This window comes from Nannobrachium achirus (assembly GCF_963921795.1).
Source record: "Nannobrachium achirus genome assembly, chromosome: 5".
Lineage (NCBI taxonomy): Eukaryota > Metazoa > Chordata > Actinopteri > Myctophiformes > Myctophidae > Nannobrachium > Nannobrachium achirus.
In genome coordinates, this window is record NC_137814.1 from 72,567,403 (window position 1) to 72,583,153 (window position 15,751).

The 15,751-nt window shown below is 40.5% G+C and overlaps 1 protein-coding gene across 1 annotated transcript; it reads left to right on the forward strand.

The window, feature by feature from the left end:
* Positions 1-9,710: 9,710 nt before the first annotated feature.
* LOC308285290 (H-2 class II histocompatibility antigen, A-B alpha chain-like) lies at positions 9,711-11,605 on the forward strand (the record flags this gene model as incomplete). Its single annotated transcript, XM_080726006.1, has 2 exons — positions 9,711-9,903; positions 11,301-11,605. 2 exons carry the CDS (start codon positions 9,711-9,713, stop codon positions 11,603-11,605), a joined length of 498 nt encoding a protein of 165 aa, XP_080582132.1.
* Positions 11,606-15,751: the final 4,146 nt, after the last annotated feature.

Genomic DNA, 15,751 nt, shown 5'->3' on the forward strand with positions numbered 1-15,751 from the left:
TTGGGGCGCTATACGAAGCGTTTGAAAATTCAAACTTCAAACGGGTATAAGTCATGACTCGTTTTGTTTGAAGACATGCAACTTGCTTACACGCGTGCTTTGACTCAAGCGGAAGACATCTGTGTCTTTGTTAAGTAAGCTCCGCCCTTAGATTTTCCGCCATTTTGAGCAGTTCGTAAAACGCTTAAACCTGCTTTTATTCTGGAATTTTTGCGTCACGTCCACAAAACTTTTTTTACATGAACTTTGGACCAATATCTAAAGATATGTCAGATCGGATTTTTTTTTTAATTGAAACATGCTTTTTTAATAATTCAATGAATATTGCAGTTTTATGCAAATTATCCTTCTGCCTCTAAATCATACATGCAAAGTAACATGTTCATGGCATTTGGCAAGGATGTAGAGTGTTAGTCCAAATATCACTAAAACCAATCTTACTCCAATTGGCCAAAGGGGGGGCGCTATATCATTTTGAGCAGTTTGTGAAACGCTTAAACCCGCTAGGATTTTTTTTAGCAATTTGCATGAAACATTCTACACACAATCTAAGGACCTTTATCTAATATGCATATGAAGTGCACACACACACAAAAAAATTAATAATAAATATAGCTGCAAGCAGCGATAAAGTGGCCAAAGCCAAAAACACCTCAAATCATGAACACAGCCTGCAATGTGCTTGAAATCTTGCAAGCACATTCCCAATAGGTCAAGGAACAGATACCACCCTTCTCACATTGGCCTGTTATAGCGCCACCAGCGGGTCAACTTTTGCATAACACATTTTTGGAACAAAATGGACCAATCTTTGACGTCAGTAAAGTCAAAGTGAGCACTGCCTGCGATCTTGACATTTTGTACTTTTATAGCCATTGTTTTCTGGCTTGAAGCGAGCCCACAATTGTTTCGAAGGAACAATATTTTCTAGTTGTTAATGTGATTTTCAGTCATTTAATCACTCAAACCTGTAAGTAGTAAACTTGACCTTTCAACTTGGTCTGGTCTTTCCCCTACACCAAATAGCTGATCTGTGGCCTTGTGAGCGTATAGATCTGCCATTTTCGGCTAAAGTTGACCTCAGAATAGGAATGCTGATTAATCTAAAAACAGTTTTACAGCTCGTGGCCCCCTTGTAGTAATACGGAGGACCCCCGAGAGGACCCTCATCACCTGTTGAAGACCCCTGGATAGAGTTATACATAATATATGTTCACTCAAAAACAAACATTAAGACAATTTTTAATAAATAAAATCAAAACTGTAAACTTTCCAAGGCAGATAAAGCTTGTTTATTACAATGAAAATAATAATTCTCTTTTAAATATCAAAACTGAGAAAGTGCAGATTCCGCATCAATTCTGTCTTTTAAAGTACAGTTAAGTCAGTGCAATTTATCAACTTGTATTTATCATCTAAACAGGTTCTTATGAACACCCTGTAGAACATTCCTTTGAGGTAGCAATCAATAAAGTCAGTGCAAAAAAAAAATACCAGTAAAGTCGCCGGAATGAAGGTTGCCGGGAAACGGGGGGTGCGTTCGGAAATGCGCACCGTTTGGGGCCGCGGTGCGCTTTTTCAGTTTGAACTCTGAAGGAAAACGTTCTGAAAAGCAGCAGTTGCTAACGCAACGTTGCTACTGATGTTTATAAACTAGGGTAAATTATAAAATGTATATTCATTCATGTTGAAAATGAAGAAGGCTGAGATTGTGTGTCCTACTGTACATGTTTGTTGTTTCTAGCATTAACATTTGTGATACTGCGAGATTAAGACTATCCCCATAATTTACCCTAGTTCATAAACATCAATAGCAACGTTACGTTAGCAACTGTTGCTTTTCAGAAAGTTTACCTTCAGAGTTCAAACTGAAAAAGCGCACAGGCAGCCTTCATTCTGGCGATTTTACCGTGCAAAGATCCCTTCACATTTATGTATAAAACCGCATATAACAGTATAACAGTATAAAAAACAAAAATATTTTTTCATTTAACCTTTCTTTATGTATCCACCTGTTTCCGCGGGAGTTTACTGGAGATTATTTGGACCTGTTTGGACCACACTTCCGGTTTAACAGCAGACATACAAGCTCACGTCTCGTCGCAGATGCAACCGCTGTGTGCTTGTAAATCACACTCGGCTGCAGCGTCGGAAGCTCGGTACAGCATCTGCGCAATGCACTATGGGGCGTTGGAAAGCCGTGGATAAAACAGTATGTATATGTATATATATATATATATATATATATATATATATATATATATATATATATATTTAAAACAGTATATACAACAAAAAATAAATTTCAGGTACCCTTTCTCTCCCCCCCCCCCCAAACACACCCTCACAAATACAGACAAATCAAAATCACTTTGTCTTCCAGATTGGCAACAGGTCAATCTTTTGCTTCAAATCTTCGATTTTGGCTTTTACATCAGGAGCACTGCCTGCCACCTGACAGTGTTCTGCGAAGTCAGCTAGCTTCTCCTTTGGAATACGTTGAGCCAACACGTGCTTATACCTTACGTTGTCCCCAATTGCAAGTTCCGCAATTGGGGCATTGATAAGGATGGTATTTCGGTCGACCCCCACTGCTTTAAAGTGGGGTTCCTCAGCGTCTTAAAGGACCTCAGGACCCGCTTGTAGCGGTCGATCACATCTTCTGGAGTGCGTGCTAGGGATATTGAAGACAAACGTGATATTAGCCACAGTGTCAATTGCTTCAAAACTTGGGACAAAACACACTTCTATTCTTGCTTGTAGCTCGGCTGTTCAATTAACTTGAAATACATTGAAAATGGCATTTAGAATAATAACAGAACTCAGTCTGACAATGGTAAGCAAAAGGTCAGAGCTGGTCAAAAAATGATAAATTAGACTTTGATTTTTAAATAACGGTTGTCAAATTACTTAATAGTGGCTTTGAGGAATTATTTGTAGCCGACAAAAATACTATAAAAAAGGACGGACCATTTTCTAACAATGTAAGAAACCATAACTGCTCACAAGCATGACATTTCAGAGACCCATCTTTAACCGTGGGTTATGCTTATTAATTATTGTTTGAGTTCAACATTGTATTCTGTGTTAATGCCTAACATAGCATTCCATTGTTTAATATGACAGACTTTAATTCATGTCATAAAGGTGCTAAACAAATCAAGTTTATCAAAATGATTACAATACTTTATGTCAAGAGGTCCGTTCCATAGCCAATATAAACTAGGGAACGTTTAGGGCTTGCGTTTCTTTTAAAGTGATCCCTGACTAACACGACAAATATGTCTTAATACATTATAATTGTCCTCTATAACTACAATGTAAAATTAAAAACACCTTAAATATTTTATTTCTTCTAGAAATAGCTAATCTTTCACTCAGTAGGGGAAATGCCTGTCGCAAGTTGATGATGTCATAAATGTCATGTGTAATTTTTATGGCATGCATAGTGCAAAAAAACAAAACACAAACACATTTGAAATATTGATTTGATGCTCATATTAACCATAGGAAGTATTAAGTTTGTTTTTATTTTCACATGCATGCCATAAATTCCATAGGGATAGATCACACTTGACATTTATGACATCATCAACTTGCGACGGGCATTTCCCCTATTGAGTGAAAGATTAGCTATTTCTAGAAGAAATAAAATTATTGAGGTGTTTTAAATTTTACATTTTAGTTATAGAGGATAATTATAATGTATTAAGGCATATTTGTCATATTAGTCAGGGATCACTTTAAGGTCAACAATCAAAACCAATGGCTTCGCTTTGTCCATATCTTTTATACAGTCTATGACACACGCACGCACGTGCGCACGTGCGCACGCACGCACGCACGCACGCACGCATGCACAGACTGAGAGAGAGAGAGATAGAGAGAGAGAGAGAGAGAGAGAGAGAGAGAGAGAGAGAGCGAGAGAGAGAGAAGTGAGATGTAACAAGCGCCTGTGACTTTAATGAACATGTCAAAACATGAACACAAACACACACACACACACACACACACACACGCACACACACACACACACACACACACACACACACACACACAGCTCTCAGTAGAAAGCAGAAGTCATCCAAGGAGAACAGGAAGTTAAAGTTTGGAAACGTCTGGAAACCTCATAGAAATTCACAACTGATACTTTTAACAAGTCTAATTTACAAAGTAACACAAATTAGCAGATCTACAAGCTCATGTTTAGTTTTTACTACTGTTGTGTGACATCTAGTATGATGAATGATGACAATGATCTATTTATTCATCATCAAAAACATCAAGAGATAAAATATGGAGATAAGAGGTTTCTGCTCCACAACAACTAGTCTGACTACATCCAAGAACACCCCTGCCTGTCACACTGACTAGATAGTCAGTGTGTCATTGTCAACATAACATTTAATGATACCCCAACAAATATATTTACAGACACATTTTGATTGTCAGGACATTGTTATAATGATCATTAGACTCAGAGCAATAACCCTCCTATCTCCCCGATTCCCTCCTCATGTCAAAGTTCAGGATTTTACTGGATGTAGAATTATGTGCAGGATGTAATTTGTTGCAAATTATGGTGCCTTGATTTAATTCTCCACGTTTAAAACAATATTTCATTTAAAAATATAAATCTTCTCTCTCACACTCCTGCCAGTGTGCCAGTGATCACCCTCCCCTGTGCCAACGTTGGCACCGTGCCTAAGGTTACCTACTGCTCTAGACCCCTGCCATGCTGTCATATTACTATTTCCACCATTTAGCGTTTTCTTCAAAACACACATTTTGCCACATACATACAACACAATTTTGTATGTGTATTTTTATCTATTTATTGCTTTTTTTCTTAATGTAATGTATCCCACTGTTTTGTTTTAATGTTTTGTTTGGGGACTGCAGATGTAAAGTAGCATATTTGCTAAATCAGGTGTATTTCCAATTATATGTGATGTCCGTTAATATTCAGTGTCATGTCTGAATAAACAAATGCATAAAATAAAGTATTATGTGTGGTGTCATGTGATCAAGGATGTTTAAGTCAGATTTTTCAGATCCCACTCAAAGTGTGCTCAGACCAAAGTCTGTGGGTCCTGGATAGGCAGCCCAGCCTGGTGGAGGAGACCCACAGTTTTCTAGTTACCACTGAGAGGACACAGTCTGACTGCTGGCTCAGGGGAGAAATGTAACTCTGACCTTTAGTGTCAAACCAGAAACAGGGTGGTTTCAAAGCATGGTGCCCAGAGATAGGGATCTCCATATATGGAGATAAAAGGGATTGTATGTATGATGTCAGATGTCATAGGACTTTCACATAACGAATAACTGAGTAACATGTTTGGGGTCTCACAGCAATATCTCCATATACAGTACTTGGATCTCCATATATGGGTAACAGGGGTCTCCATATATGGGTAACTGGTCCAATATACATCACTGGCCAGATGGCCAAGACATGGCGTGAGCTTGTCGCCCTTAGGCTTACTGGTATTAACTTACTCTACCATACAGATTGTATACGTTATATTGTATTAACATACTCTACCATACAGATTGTATACGTTATATTGTATTAACATACTCTACCATACAGATTGTATACGTTATATTGTATTAACATACTCTACCATACAGATTGTATAAGTTATATTGTATTAACATACTCTACCATACAGATTGTATAAGTTATATTGTATTAACATACTCTACCATACAGATTGTATACGTTATATTGTATTAACATACTCTACCATACAGATTGTATAAGTTATATTGTATTAACATACTCTACCATACAGATTGTATAAGTTATATTGTATTAACATACTCTACCATACAGATTGTATAAGTTATATTGTATTAATATACTCTACCATACAGATTGTATAAGTTATATTGTATTAACATACTCTACCATACAGATTGTATAAGTTATATTGTATTAACATACTCTACCATACAGATTGTATAAGTTATATTGTATTAACATACTCTACCATACAGATTGTATAAGTTATATTGTATTAACATACTCTACCATACAGATTGTATAAGTTATATTGTATTAACATACTCTACCATACAGATTGTATAAGTTATATTGTATTAATATACTCTACCATACAGATTGTATAAGTTATATTGTATTAACATACTCTACCATACAGATTGTATAAGTTATATTGTATTAACATACTCTACCATAAAGATTTTATAAATGATATTGTATTAACATACTCTACCATACAGATTGTATAAGTTATATTGTATTAACATACTCTACCATAAAGATTGTATAAATTATATTGTATTAACATACTCTACCATACAGATTGTATAAATTATATTGTATTAACATACTCTACCATAAAGATTGTATAAATTATATTGTATTAACATACTCTACCATACAGATTGTATAAGTTATATATATATTAAGTATATATTCACTAAGTTACATAAAACCAACTTTAACTTTGCTTTTCTTCAAAAACTTCAGAGTGTTGTCTTCCGGAGACAGATGATGTAAGGCTGTATCTTTAATCTGATTGGCTGGTTCTTCTAAATAACACACCCTCCTCCCTCCTTCTTCGGTCAGACTGCAGAACGCCAGTCCAGGAACAACACCTGATTAGTATTAGTAATCTATTCTGTTAAAAACGTACATTACATTTTATTACATTACATTCAGTTCAGTTTAGTTCAGTGATGATGAAGATTCCAGGCACCCTCCTCATCCTCTCCTCTGTACTTGGTATCAGAGCCATGCCAGGCAGTAAGTATAAACAACATGTTTATGTTTTTATATAAAATATATTTATACATCTATACTGTTATAATCCCTGGCTGTAAGTATAAAGTATATATTTATGTTATTATATAAAACATATGTCAGGGGTTGACACTAAGGTCTCAGAGGCACTTGCCCGTCGCCTTTGGCAAGTACAGGTCATGTTTTACTTGCCCAAAAAGTAAATCATCCGTTATAAAAATAAATGATAGGTAAGATTTTAATTACAGCTCAATTTAACACTTATTGCGACCGTCAGGTCAAAACCTGCACCGGCTGTATCAGTCAGTCTGTCAGTCAGTCTGTCAGTCACATCACACTTTTCCCCTACTCATATCTCCGCCACCGTTGCCCCGATCCATGCCAAACTTTGCACACACACTCCTTGGCTGCCAAACCACAACCTCCACCCAACCTCATTTCTCACATGGCCCTCTTCTAGCGCCACCATGAGGCCAATTCTTGCTAAACAAATTTTTGGACACTGCTCCTACAAATGTTGCCCTAAAATCATGCAAAGCGGTACACAGTATCTCTACAGTAATGTCATCAACATGCATCTTAAGAGTTAAGATCTGTTTATTTGACAGGGACCGTGCTCATTAATGGACATGTCAGTTTTCACTTCAATGTAAATGAGCCAGAGTTAGCCCGCCGTGGGCTAATTTTCATCTGTAGTCCCTGGACCCCCATTGGTGGTGATCAACCCCCCCAATCCAACCCTTGATGCTGAGTGCCAAGCAGGGAGGCATTGGGTCCCATTTTTATAGTCTTTGGTATGACCCGGCCGGGGAATTGAACCCCCGACCTCCCAGTCTCAGGGCGGACACTCTAACCACAAGGCCACTGAGCTGGTCAGACAGACAGACAGACAGACAGACAGACAGACAGACAGACAGACAGACAGACAGGATCCCCATTGGTGGTGGTGATCAACCCCCCCAATCCAACCCTTGATGCTGAGTGCCAAGCAGGGAGGCATTGGGTCCCATTTTTATAGTCTTTGGTATGACCCGGCCGGGGAATTGAACCCCCGACCTCCCAGTCTCAGGGCGGACACTCTAACCACAAGGCCACTGAGCTGTACCATTTAGCGCCACCATCAGGCCGATTATTGCAAAACACATTTTTGGACACTGCTCCAACAGATGTTGCCCTAAAATCACGCAAAGTGGTGCACAGTATCTCCAAAGTCATGTCATCAACATGGATCTGTCCCATTTCCCATATTCCCTCCTGATTGCCTACCATTGCCTTCAAAAGTTTGTGTATGCGACCTGACGGTCGCTTATCTCCCGATTAGGGAGTCTTACCGGTTTCTTTACTTTCTGGGGCTGTGCGATTAAAAAAAATGTCATACCTCAATACCTCCAAATCCAAATACCAAATGCATACATAGCTATGAAGCTATTGAATATGTCTTTGTCTCTGGTTTCATACTTGTTATTTTATATTTTTAAGTGTAGCAACAGTAAAAACAGCACATTATAGGCCATACCATTCTGCCTAAATCAAACAAAATCCTGTGACATTTTCAATTGAAAAGCCATAACCTGCCATGGGCCAACACAACACACAGCTCCAAAACCCCCCAAAAATGTTCAAAGTCTCCACAACAAAATAGTATGTCGCAGCCAGACAACAACAATGCTAGATCAGGGTTGTCACAAGGGGGGGGGGGGCTGAGTTACTAGGGCCCAAGGTGGAAGGGCCTTTGGTATTTTATACTTTTGCTATTGAAAAATAGCAGATCTACAAGCTCGCAGCACGGCACCAAGTGCCGCGCTGCGAGCTTGTAGATCTGCTATTTTTGAAATCCCCCTATGAAGAACATTCATGGGGGGCCGGCAGTGAATCCTTGTACCCAGGGCCCAGAACCGACACCCTTGAATCAGAGTCTATGAACCAAAACAAAACCACAAACAACACATCTCTCCGCAGCAGCGTGTCTGCATGCGTGCACGCGCATGCACGCATGTGCATTTGAGGCGCGCCGCGCACGTGCGTGCAGCCTGAAATGGAACGTCGATCGTGCGTGCTCCCGGAGGCATCTCACGTGTGTGATCAGCGTGTGTGATCGCAGCAGTGTGATCCGTTCTAAAGCCCGCCTACTGTATCCGGTTATGTACAAACTCACATACATGCAAGAAACGTTTCCGTATCCGGTATAGACCCAGACCGGATCAGCAACTGTCTATGGCAACTACACACTCACTTGATCACAAATCAACACAAGTGTTTCGTACAAAACACTTATACACCTAACATATACAGTAGCTATATATATTTACATATAGATCTGCTATTATGTACATGTGTGTGTATAGCCTACAGTATAGTGTGTGTGTGTGTGTGTGTGTGTGTGTGTGTGTGTGTGTGTGTGTGTGTGTGTGTGTGTGTGTGTGTGTGTGTGTGTGTGTGTGTGTGTGTGTGTGTGTGTGTGAAATTCTCAATCACAAGAGATCTGGTGGGAGGGGTTGTGTTTGATTTGAAATATTCCCCCCTCCCCTCTATGACAGGCATCAAACAGGTCGTTGTCTTTGATGCTAACAGGGTGTGCAGAACCCCCTTTGAAGTTCAAAGGGAGCAATTAAGAGCTTTGGCTTTTGGCTGAGCTCCACTGTTTCTGTTGATTTTCAAAAGTTAGACCCACCCCCTCCTCTGAGGCTCAGACTCTCATTGGCTTGGTTCTGCCTAAACCAGAGAAACTATAGCGTCATATGACAACACCAGACCAAGAGAACCAGTTCGCTCAGAGAGTGGGCGGGTCTATGGGCTGGAGCCAGGCAATGAGGTCATTGTCACATTGAAGTCCTTTGTTGTTTTATTTAATATAATGTGTGTTTTCTCTCCAGTCTTCCATGAGGATATTTGGGTCCTTGGCTGTTCAAACCCAGATAAAAACACTGATGCAGAGGTCATGTATGGAGTGGATGGAGAAGTGTTGATGTACGCTGACTTCAACAAAGGGAAGGATGTGATGCCTCAGCCTGGCTTCATTGATCCAGTCACCTACGATGGAGATTTTAATACTGCCTTGGCTCAGCAGGGGATCTGCAAAGTCGACCTGAGGTCTCTTCTCTCTGCCTTCAAAAACCCACCAGTGAAACTAGGTACAGAAATACTCACTGTAAATATGATCAAAACAATTAATTATCAACTGTTGAGCATATACAGTATTTGTCATGAATTAAAATGTTTATATATAAATGATATTAAAGGAGCTATAGTCAACTTTTTCATTGTAGGTGTACATCCTAGTCTACAGACTAGGATGTAAACAAAGTACGGGCCCTGTAAATGTAAACAAAGGGCCAAAATGATTATTTTATCATTATTTTACGCTTTTTGTGGTCATTTTTTTATTGAAACACATATATGAAGCTTATTTTTTTATAAAATATTTTCGAAACATTATTTTTATTTTAGCATCCGTTTTTCAAGAAAAAGTTGACTATAGCTCCTTTAAACATGTATGCTTCATGTTGAGATGTTTTCTAAATAATATATCATAATGAATGAATGTGTTGAAGGTCCAATAAACACACTGCGTACACATCTTGTGTACTTTCCCATTGAGGCAGAATTGAAACACGACACGCTTACGTGAGAACGCATACTTGTGTGCGACCACGCGAAGATGTACACCACACCGTGTGCGTGTGTGTGTGGGTGGGTGTGCGTGTGCGTTTGTGTGTGGGGTGGCACTGATTCTGTGTGTCCTGCCTATAGTCGTTGTAGGCCATGTATATTGGTATATTGGTCAGGTATATTGTTCAGCTGTGGATTATTGGTCTTACTCTGTTCTGTGGTGGGCTGACCCTGGGTCAGCTTATAACTATTATAATGTGTCTCTATGTGGTGTCTACAGAGGAACCCCGCCCCTCCATCTACCACAGCATATATAATGTCTCTATGTCTATAATGTCCCTCCATATGCGTTTCCATAAAGCCTTTTAATGCACATTAAGGCTTTTGCGCATAAACTTTTTATAGAAACACTTCAAAATTCGAAAAACGTAATGCGCATTAGTGCAATGGAAACACTAAGCGAATACGTTTTGAATTAAAATGCATTGAACTTGCATGATATCGATTTGGCTGAAGGGAGCTACCAACTTCTTAGCGCGGTGTTCCCTACTACTGTACCTTGCATCAGATGTTTATTTTACGGCGCTGTTGTGTGCAGGCCTCGTCCGTCACATCATCCAAGTAAATCCTGGCCAACCCTTCGTCATCACACACCGTGTTGTGTGCCAAAAGTGGCTGATCTACAAGCTCACAGCAGCTCGCATCCACAACGCGTTGTGAGTTTGCAGATCGGCCACCTTCCAGACGCAGAAACTTGCAGGATGAGTGCAGTGAGTCACAGCAGTCAGACGTGCAGTGCTCACGTGTGCAAGCCCGAATAAGCTTTATGGAAACGCAACTTATCTCTATAATGTCCCTCCATCTACCACAGTATATATAATGTCTCTATAATGTGTCTCTTTATATGTGGTGTCTACAGAGGAGCCCCGCCCCTCCATCTACCACAGAGACCATGTTGAGCTGGGAGTGGTCAACACCCTCATCTGTCATGTGATTGGCTTCCTTCCTGCTCCAGTGAGCATCAGCTGGACCAGGAACACCCTCAATCTGACCAATGACATCACAGCCAGCGTCCCGTACTTCAACAGAAGAGACGTGACCTACAGCCAGTTCTCCAGCCTGAAGTTCACTCCAGAGCAGGGAGACATCTACAGCTGTACGGTCAACCACCAATCACTGACCTGGCCTGAGATCGTGTTGTGGGGTAAGACTGTCCTGTCCTGATGGTGCTCGGATAGGTTTTTGAGTTCATCCGAATCCATCCGCGCAAATTAATTATCCGTCCATTATCCAACCGCATTAATTATATTTATCCAATTCATAAATCCACACCATCCGTCACCGCATCTTCCATAAAGTATGTCAAATTATATATATTTTTTTCTGGTAGGCCTATTCCCAGAAATGCATTGATTTAGCCTACGGAATGTCAGCTTGTCTTTTTTTGTGCTGCACTGCGATGATACAGTCAGACAGGCAGACAGACAGACAGACAGACAGACAGACAGGTACACACACAGAGAGAGAGAGAGAGAGAGAGAGAGAGAGAGAGAGAGAGAGAAACAAGCACACACACAGCTTGTTAGTGGGAAGTTTAACTTACCTATACTTTGCAATATGCGCAAGGGATCTACAGTATGAAAGAGATTCAATTTTTTAGCGCAGCGCGACCATAGAGGTAAGGTAAAGAGCGCGACGAGGCATGCCGTGATGCCAATCCAATGACTTTAAGTGGTCACAGCTGTTTTGTTTTATTGTGGACTGGACATTTAGTCAGAGCGTTTCAGGCAAAAATCGTGCACTTTATGAAAGAAGCATGAAATTTGGCACACAGTTAGAACATGCCATATGGAACATTTTTGGCTATATAGGGCCATCGCAGATTTGTCTTGGGAAACTTGTGGGAGCCAATCAAAGTTGGGCTCTCATAGACTTTACAATATAGTACAAAAAATAAATATGCTTTAAGTAGCATGTGAGGGGTCAAACTAGGTGTTTTTCGGGATTTTTAATCCAATGCAAGCATTTGTTTTGCACGAAAAACATTCCTTTTCGAGAAACGGCCGCCACAAAACTCTGAAAAGTGATGACTCATCACTAAACCATAGTTTTATGGCGTCCGTTTTAAGCCCAAGGAATGTTTTTCCTGCAAAACAAATGCTTGCATTGGATTCAGAATCCCGAAAAACACCTAGTTTGACCCCTTACATGCTACTTAAAGGATATTTATTTTTGAGCGGTGCAAACCGCTCCTATATTTCACTTTCGGTTTATTTAGTTAAAACATATTAGCACGGGACGATTCTTTCATTCTTCATCGATTGGCTAGTTGAGTAACTAAACATTAGAATCGACCAATCAGAAACTGTTCTACCCATGACGACATTTGTTAGCCAAACAGAACAGACCAATCAAATGCTGTATTGTTCATGTCAATTTAGATCAGGAAATTCAGCACTTCTTGGCGTTGGCCGTCAAACCCATATCCTGGACCTTTCCTAAACTTTAAACTGGAAGATTGAACACCACCAATGATTCGAGACAGCGACCACGCTACATTACCCTTGCAGAGGGTTGCTGTTTCGAATCCTGGGTGGTGTTCGATCTGCCAGTTTAAAGTTTAGGAAAGATTTGTGCCGGTTTAAAGTTCAGGAAAGGTCCTTCCATCTTTCTGTCTGTTTGATCCCCTCTCCGTTCTGCCCTCTGTCTGTTTTGTTTGAGCTTCTGGTCTGGACTGCATATTATTTTTCTCTTCTATTCACTCTTTGACTGCCACCAAGCTGTTAATGGCCAGGCTGTTTGTTTGACCTCCTGTCTGTTCTCCCTCTGTCTCCCCCTTGCTTTATAACCCACAAGAAGCTCTATTTGGCTCTATCTGTTTTCAGACAGCGACATTTAAGAGTTTCTCCTGCATCTCGGCTACTCCAAAGGGAGTTTCTGGTGACACATAAATGTGCACATGAATGTGCACGATAAATTGTTATTTGGTCTGGTCAAGGATACTAACAAACCTGGCTGGTATGTTGCGCATAATATACTCCTGATGGTGTAACCGACATAAAAAGTCTGACCAACCGCATATCCTGGAACTTTCTGGCGCAAATCTACGACCACCCAGGATTCAAGACAGCGACCACGCTACATTACCCCTGCAGACTATGATTGCTGTTTCAAATCCTGGTTGGTGTTCAATTTGAGCCGGTGTAAAGGTCAGGACACACGAAAACCTTATATAGTCTGAGAAGACCTCCAGACTGATATCATACACAACAAAAATAATATTGCCATGCATGCCTATCAACACTGATTCGCGCAGGCGCCCTTGCAGGAATTAGTTTGCACCGCTCACTTCGCACGGATGCGATTTTTTTTATTATTTTACTGTATAGTAAAGTCTATGAGAGCCCAACTTTGATTGGCTCCCACAAGTTTCCCAAGACAAATCTGCGATGGCCATATAGCCAAAAATGTTCCATATGGCATGTTCTAACTGTGTGCCAAATGTCATGCTTCTTTCATAAAGTGCACGATTCCATCAAAATACTGCCCGAAACGGCTGGACTAATTGCCTCATGAAGAATTAACAAATTATACAAAGTAACACACACTCACACAGACACAATCATTCAGAGATGTAGCTTTTGTATTGATAGATTTTATGTCATAATTTATTCATTATTTCATCCGCGGTTATCCAAAATTAATTAATAGTTATATTTGATTGTTCCAAATCCGCCCACATCGCGGATCACCACAAGTGCACCGCGGCTAAAACCGCCATCCGGCGCATCACTAGTGTGCGCAAATTCTCTGGTGTGTAGCCTGGCCGTGATGACATCACAACTGTCAATCCCTCTAGAAGCTAGGATCAAATCATAACCTTAGCAAGGTCGATAACCTCAAAGAGGGTGACAATGTAATAACAAAAAAACAAAATGATCTACTTGGGTTGCATCCTTGAGGCTAATCTTTCCAGTGAAAAGTTGACTACAAAGGTAATCAAAAGAAACAACCAAGAAACTCTTTTCTTACAGAGGATCGCCCCAATGGTCAATAACAATACTCAGAAGACTCTAGCGGTGCAATCATTCAGCCCCTCTATGACTATGGACTACACGTATGTTATCGCGATGCCTCCAAAGCCCTGAAAACAAGGCTCCAAACAGCCCAAAACAAACTAATTAGGGTCCTTGTTATGGTCATATTTATTTTCCTGTATCTTTCCCTCATTGGTGTATGTGTGATTGAGTGCTGCTGATTGATTGAGTGGTTGCCAGCTGGTGTGAGTGGTGTCTGAATGTGAGTGGTTGACTACCAGGTGGACGCTGCAGGTAATTGACTAATCGCAGAGGCCACACCCCCACCTCTCCGCCCTCGTTACTGTTGCTATGTACGTCACGTTTTGAAGCTCCACTTATGTCAGAGCCCGTCACTCAGTCATTCACTGACAGCATGAAGGATGGCGTGTATCAAAACAGCAACGCAGTATCGCCAGTGGAAGCTTGTGATTGGCTGAACCGGAGGTTGGGAGCGCTCCGTTGTGTTCGCCTGGACCGCGCGGAGGTGCCGAAATTCGGGGGGATGAAGATTTACTATTCTGTCCATAACGGCAGACGGCACATAAGCCGGTAACGGCGCTGAGTCGGCTCATGGGACCGCCGCAGACTCGCAACGCTCGACTATGCGATGTTTCATAACATATATAATCATAAACATTCTATATTTATAAGGTCAAGTAGGCTATTACTTAATAATTGGGACTAATTAAGAACCATTATCATAGTTATAATAGGCCTACATGTACAACCTGGCTGGTATGTTGCGCATAATATACTCCTGATGGTGTAACCGACATAAAAAGTCTGACCAACCGCATATCCTGGAACTTTCTGGCGCAAATCTACGACCACCCAGGATTCAAGACAGCGACCACGCTACATTACCCCTGCAGACTATGATTGCTGTTTCAAATCCTGGTTGGTGTTCAATTTGAGCCGGTGTAAAGGTCAGGACACACGAAAACCTTATATAGTCTGAGCAGACCTCCAGACTGATATCATACACAACAAAAATAATATTGCCATGCATGCTTATCAACACTGATTCGCGCAGGCGCCATTGCAGGAATTAGTTTGCACCGTTCACTTCGCACGGGTGCGATTTTTTTTAAATTATTTTACTGTATAGTAAAGTCTATGAGAGCCCAACTTTGATTGGCTCCCACAAGTTTCCCAAGACAAATCTGCGATGGCCATATAGCCAAAAATGATCCATATGGCATGTTCTAACTGTGTGCCAAATGTCATGCTTCTTTCATAAAGTGCACGATTCCATCAAAATACTGCCCGAAATTTAATTTATTTATTTGAT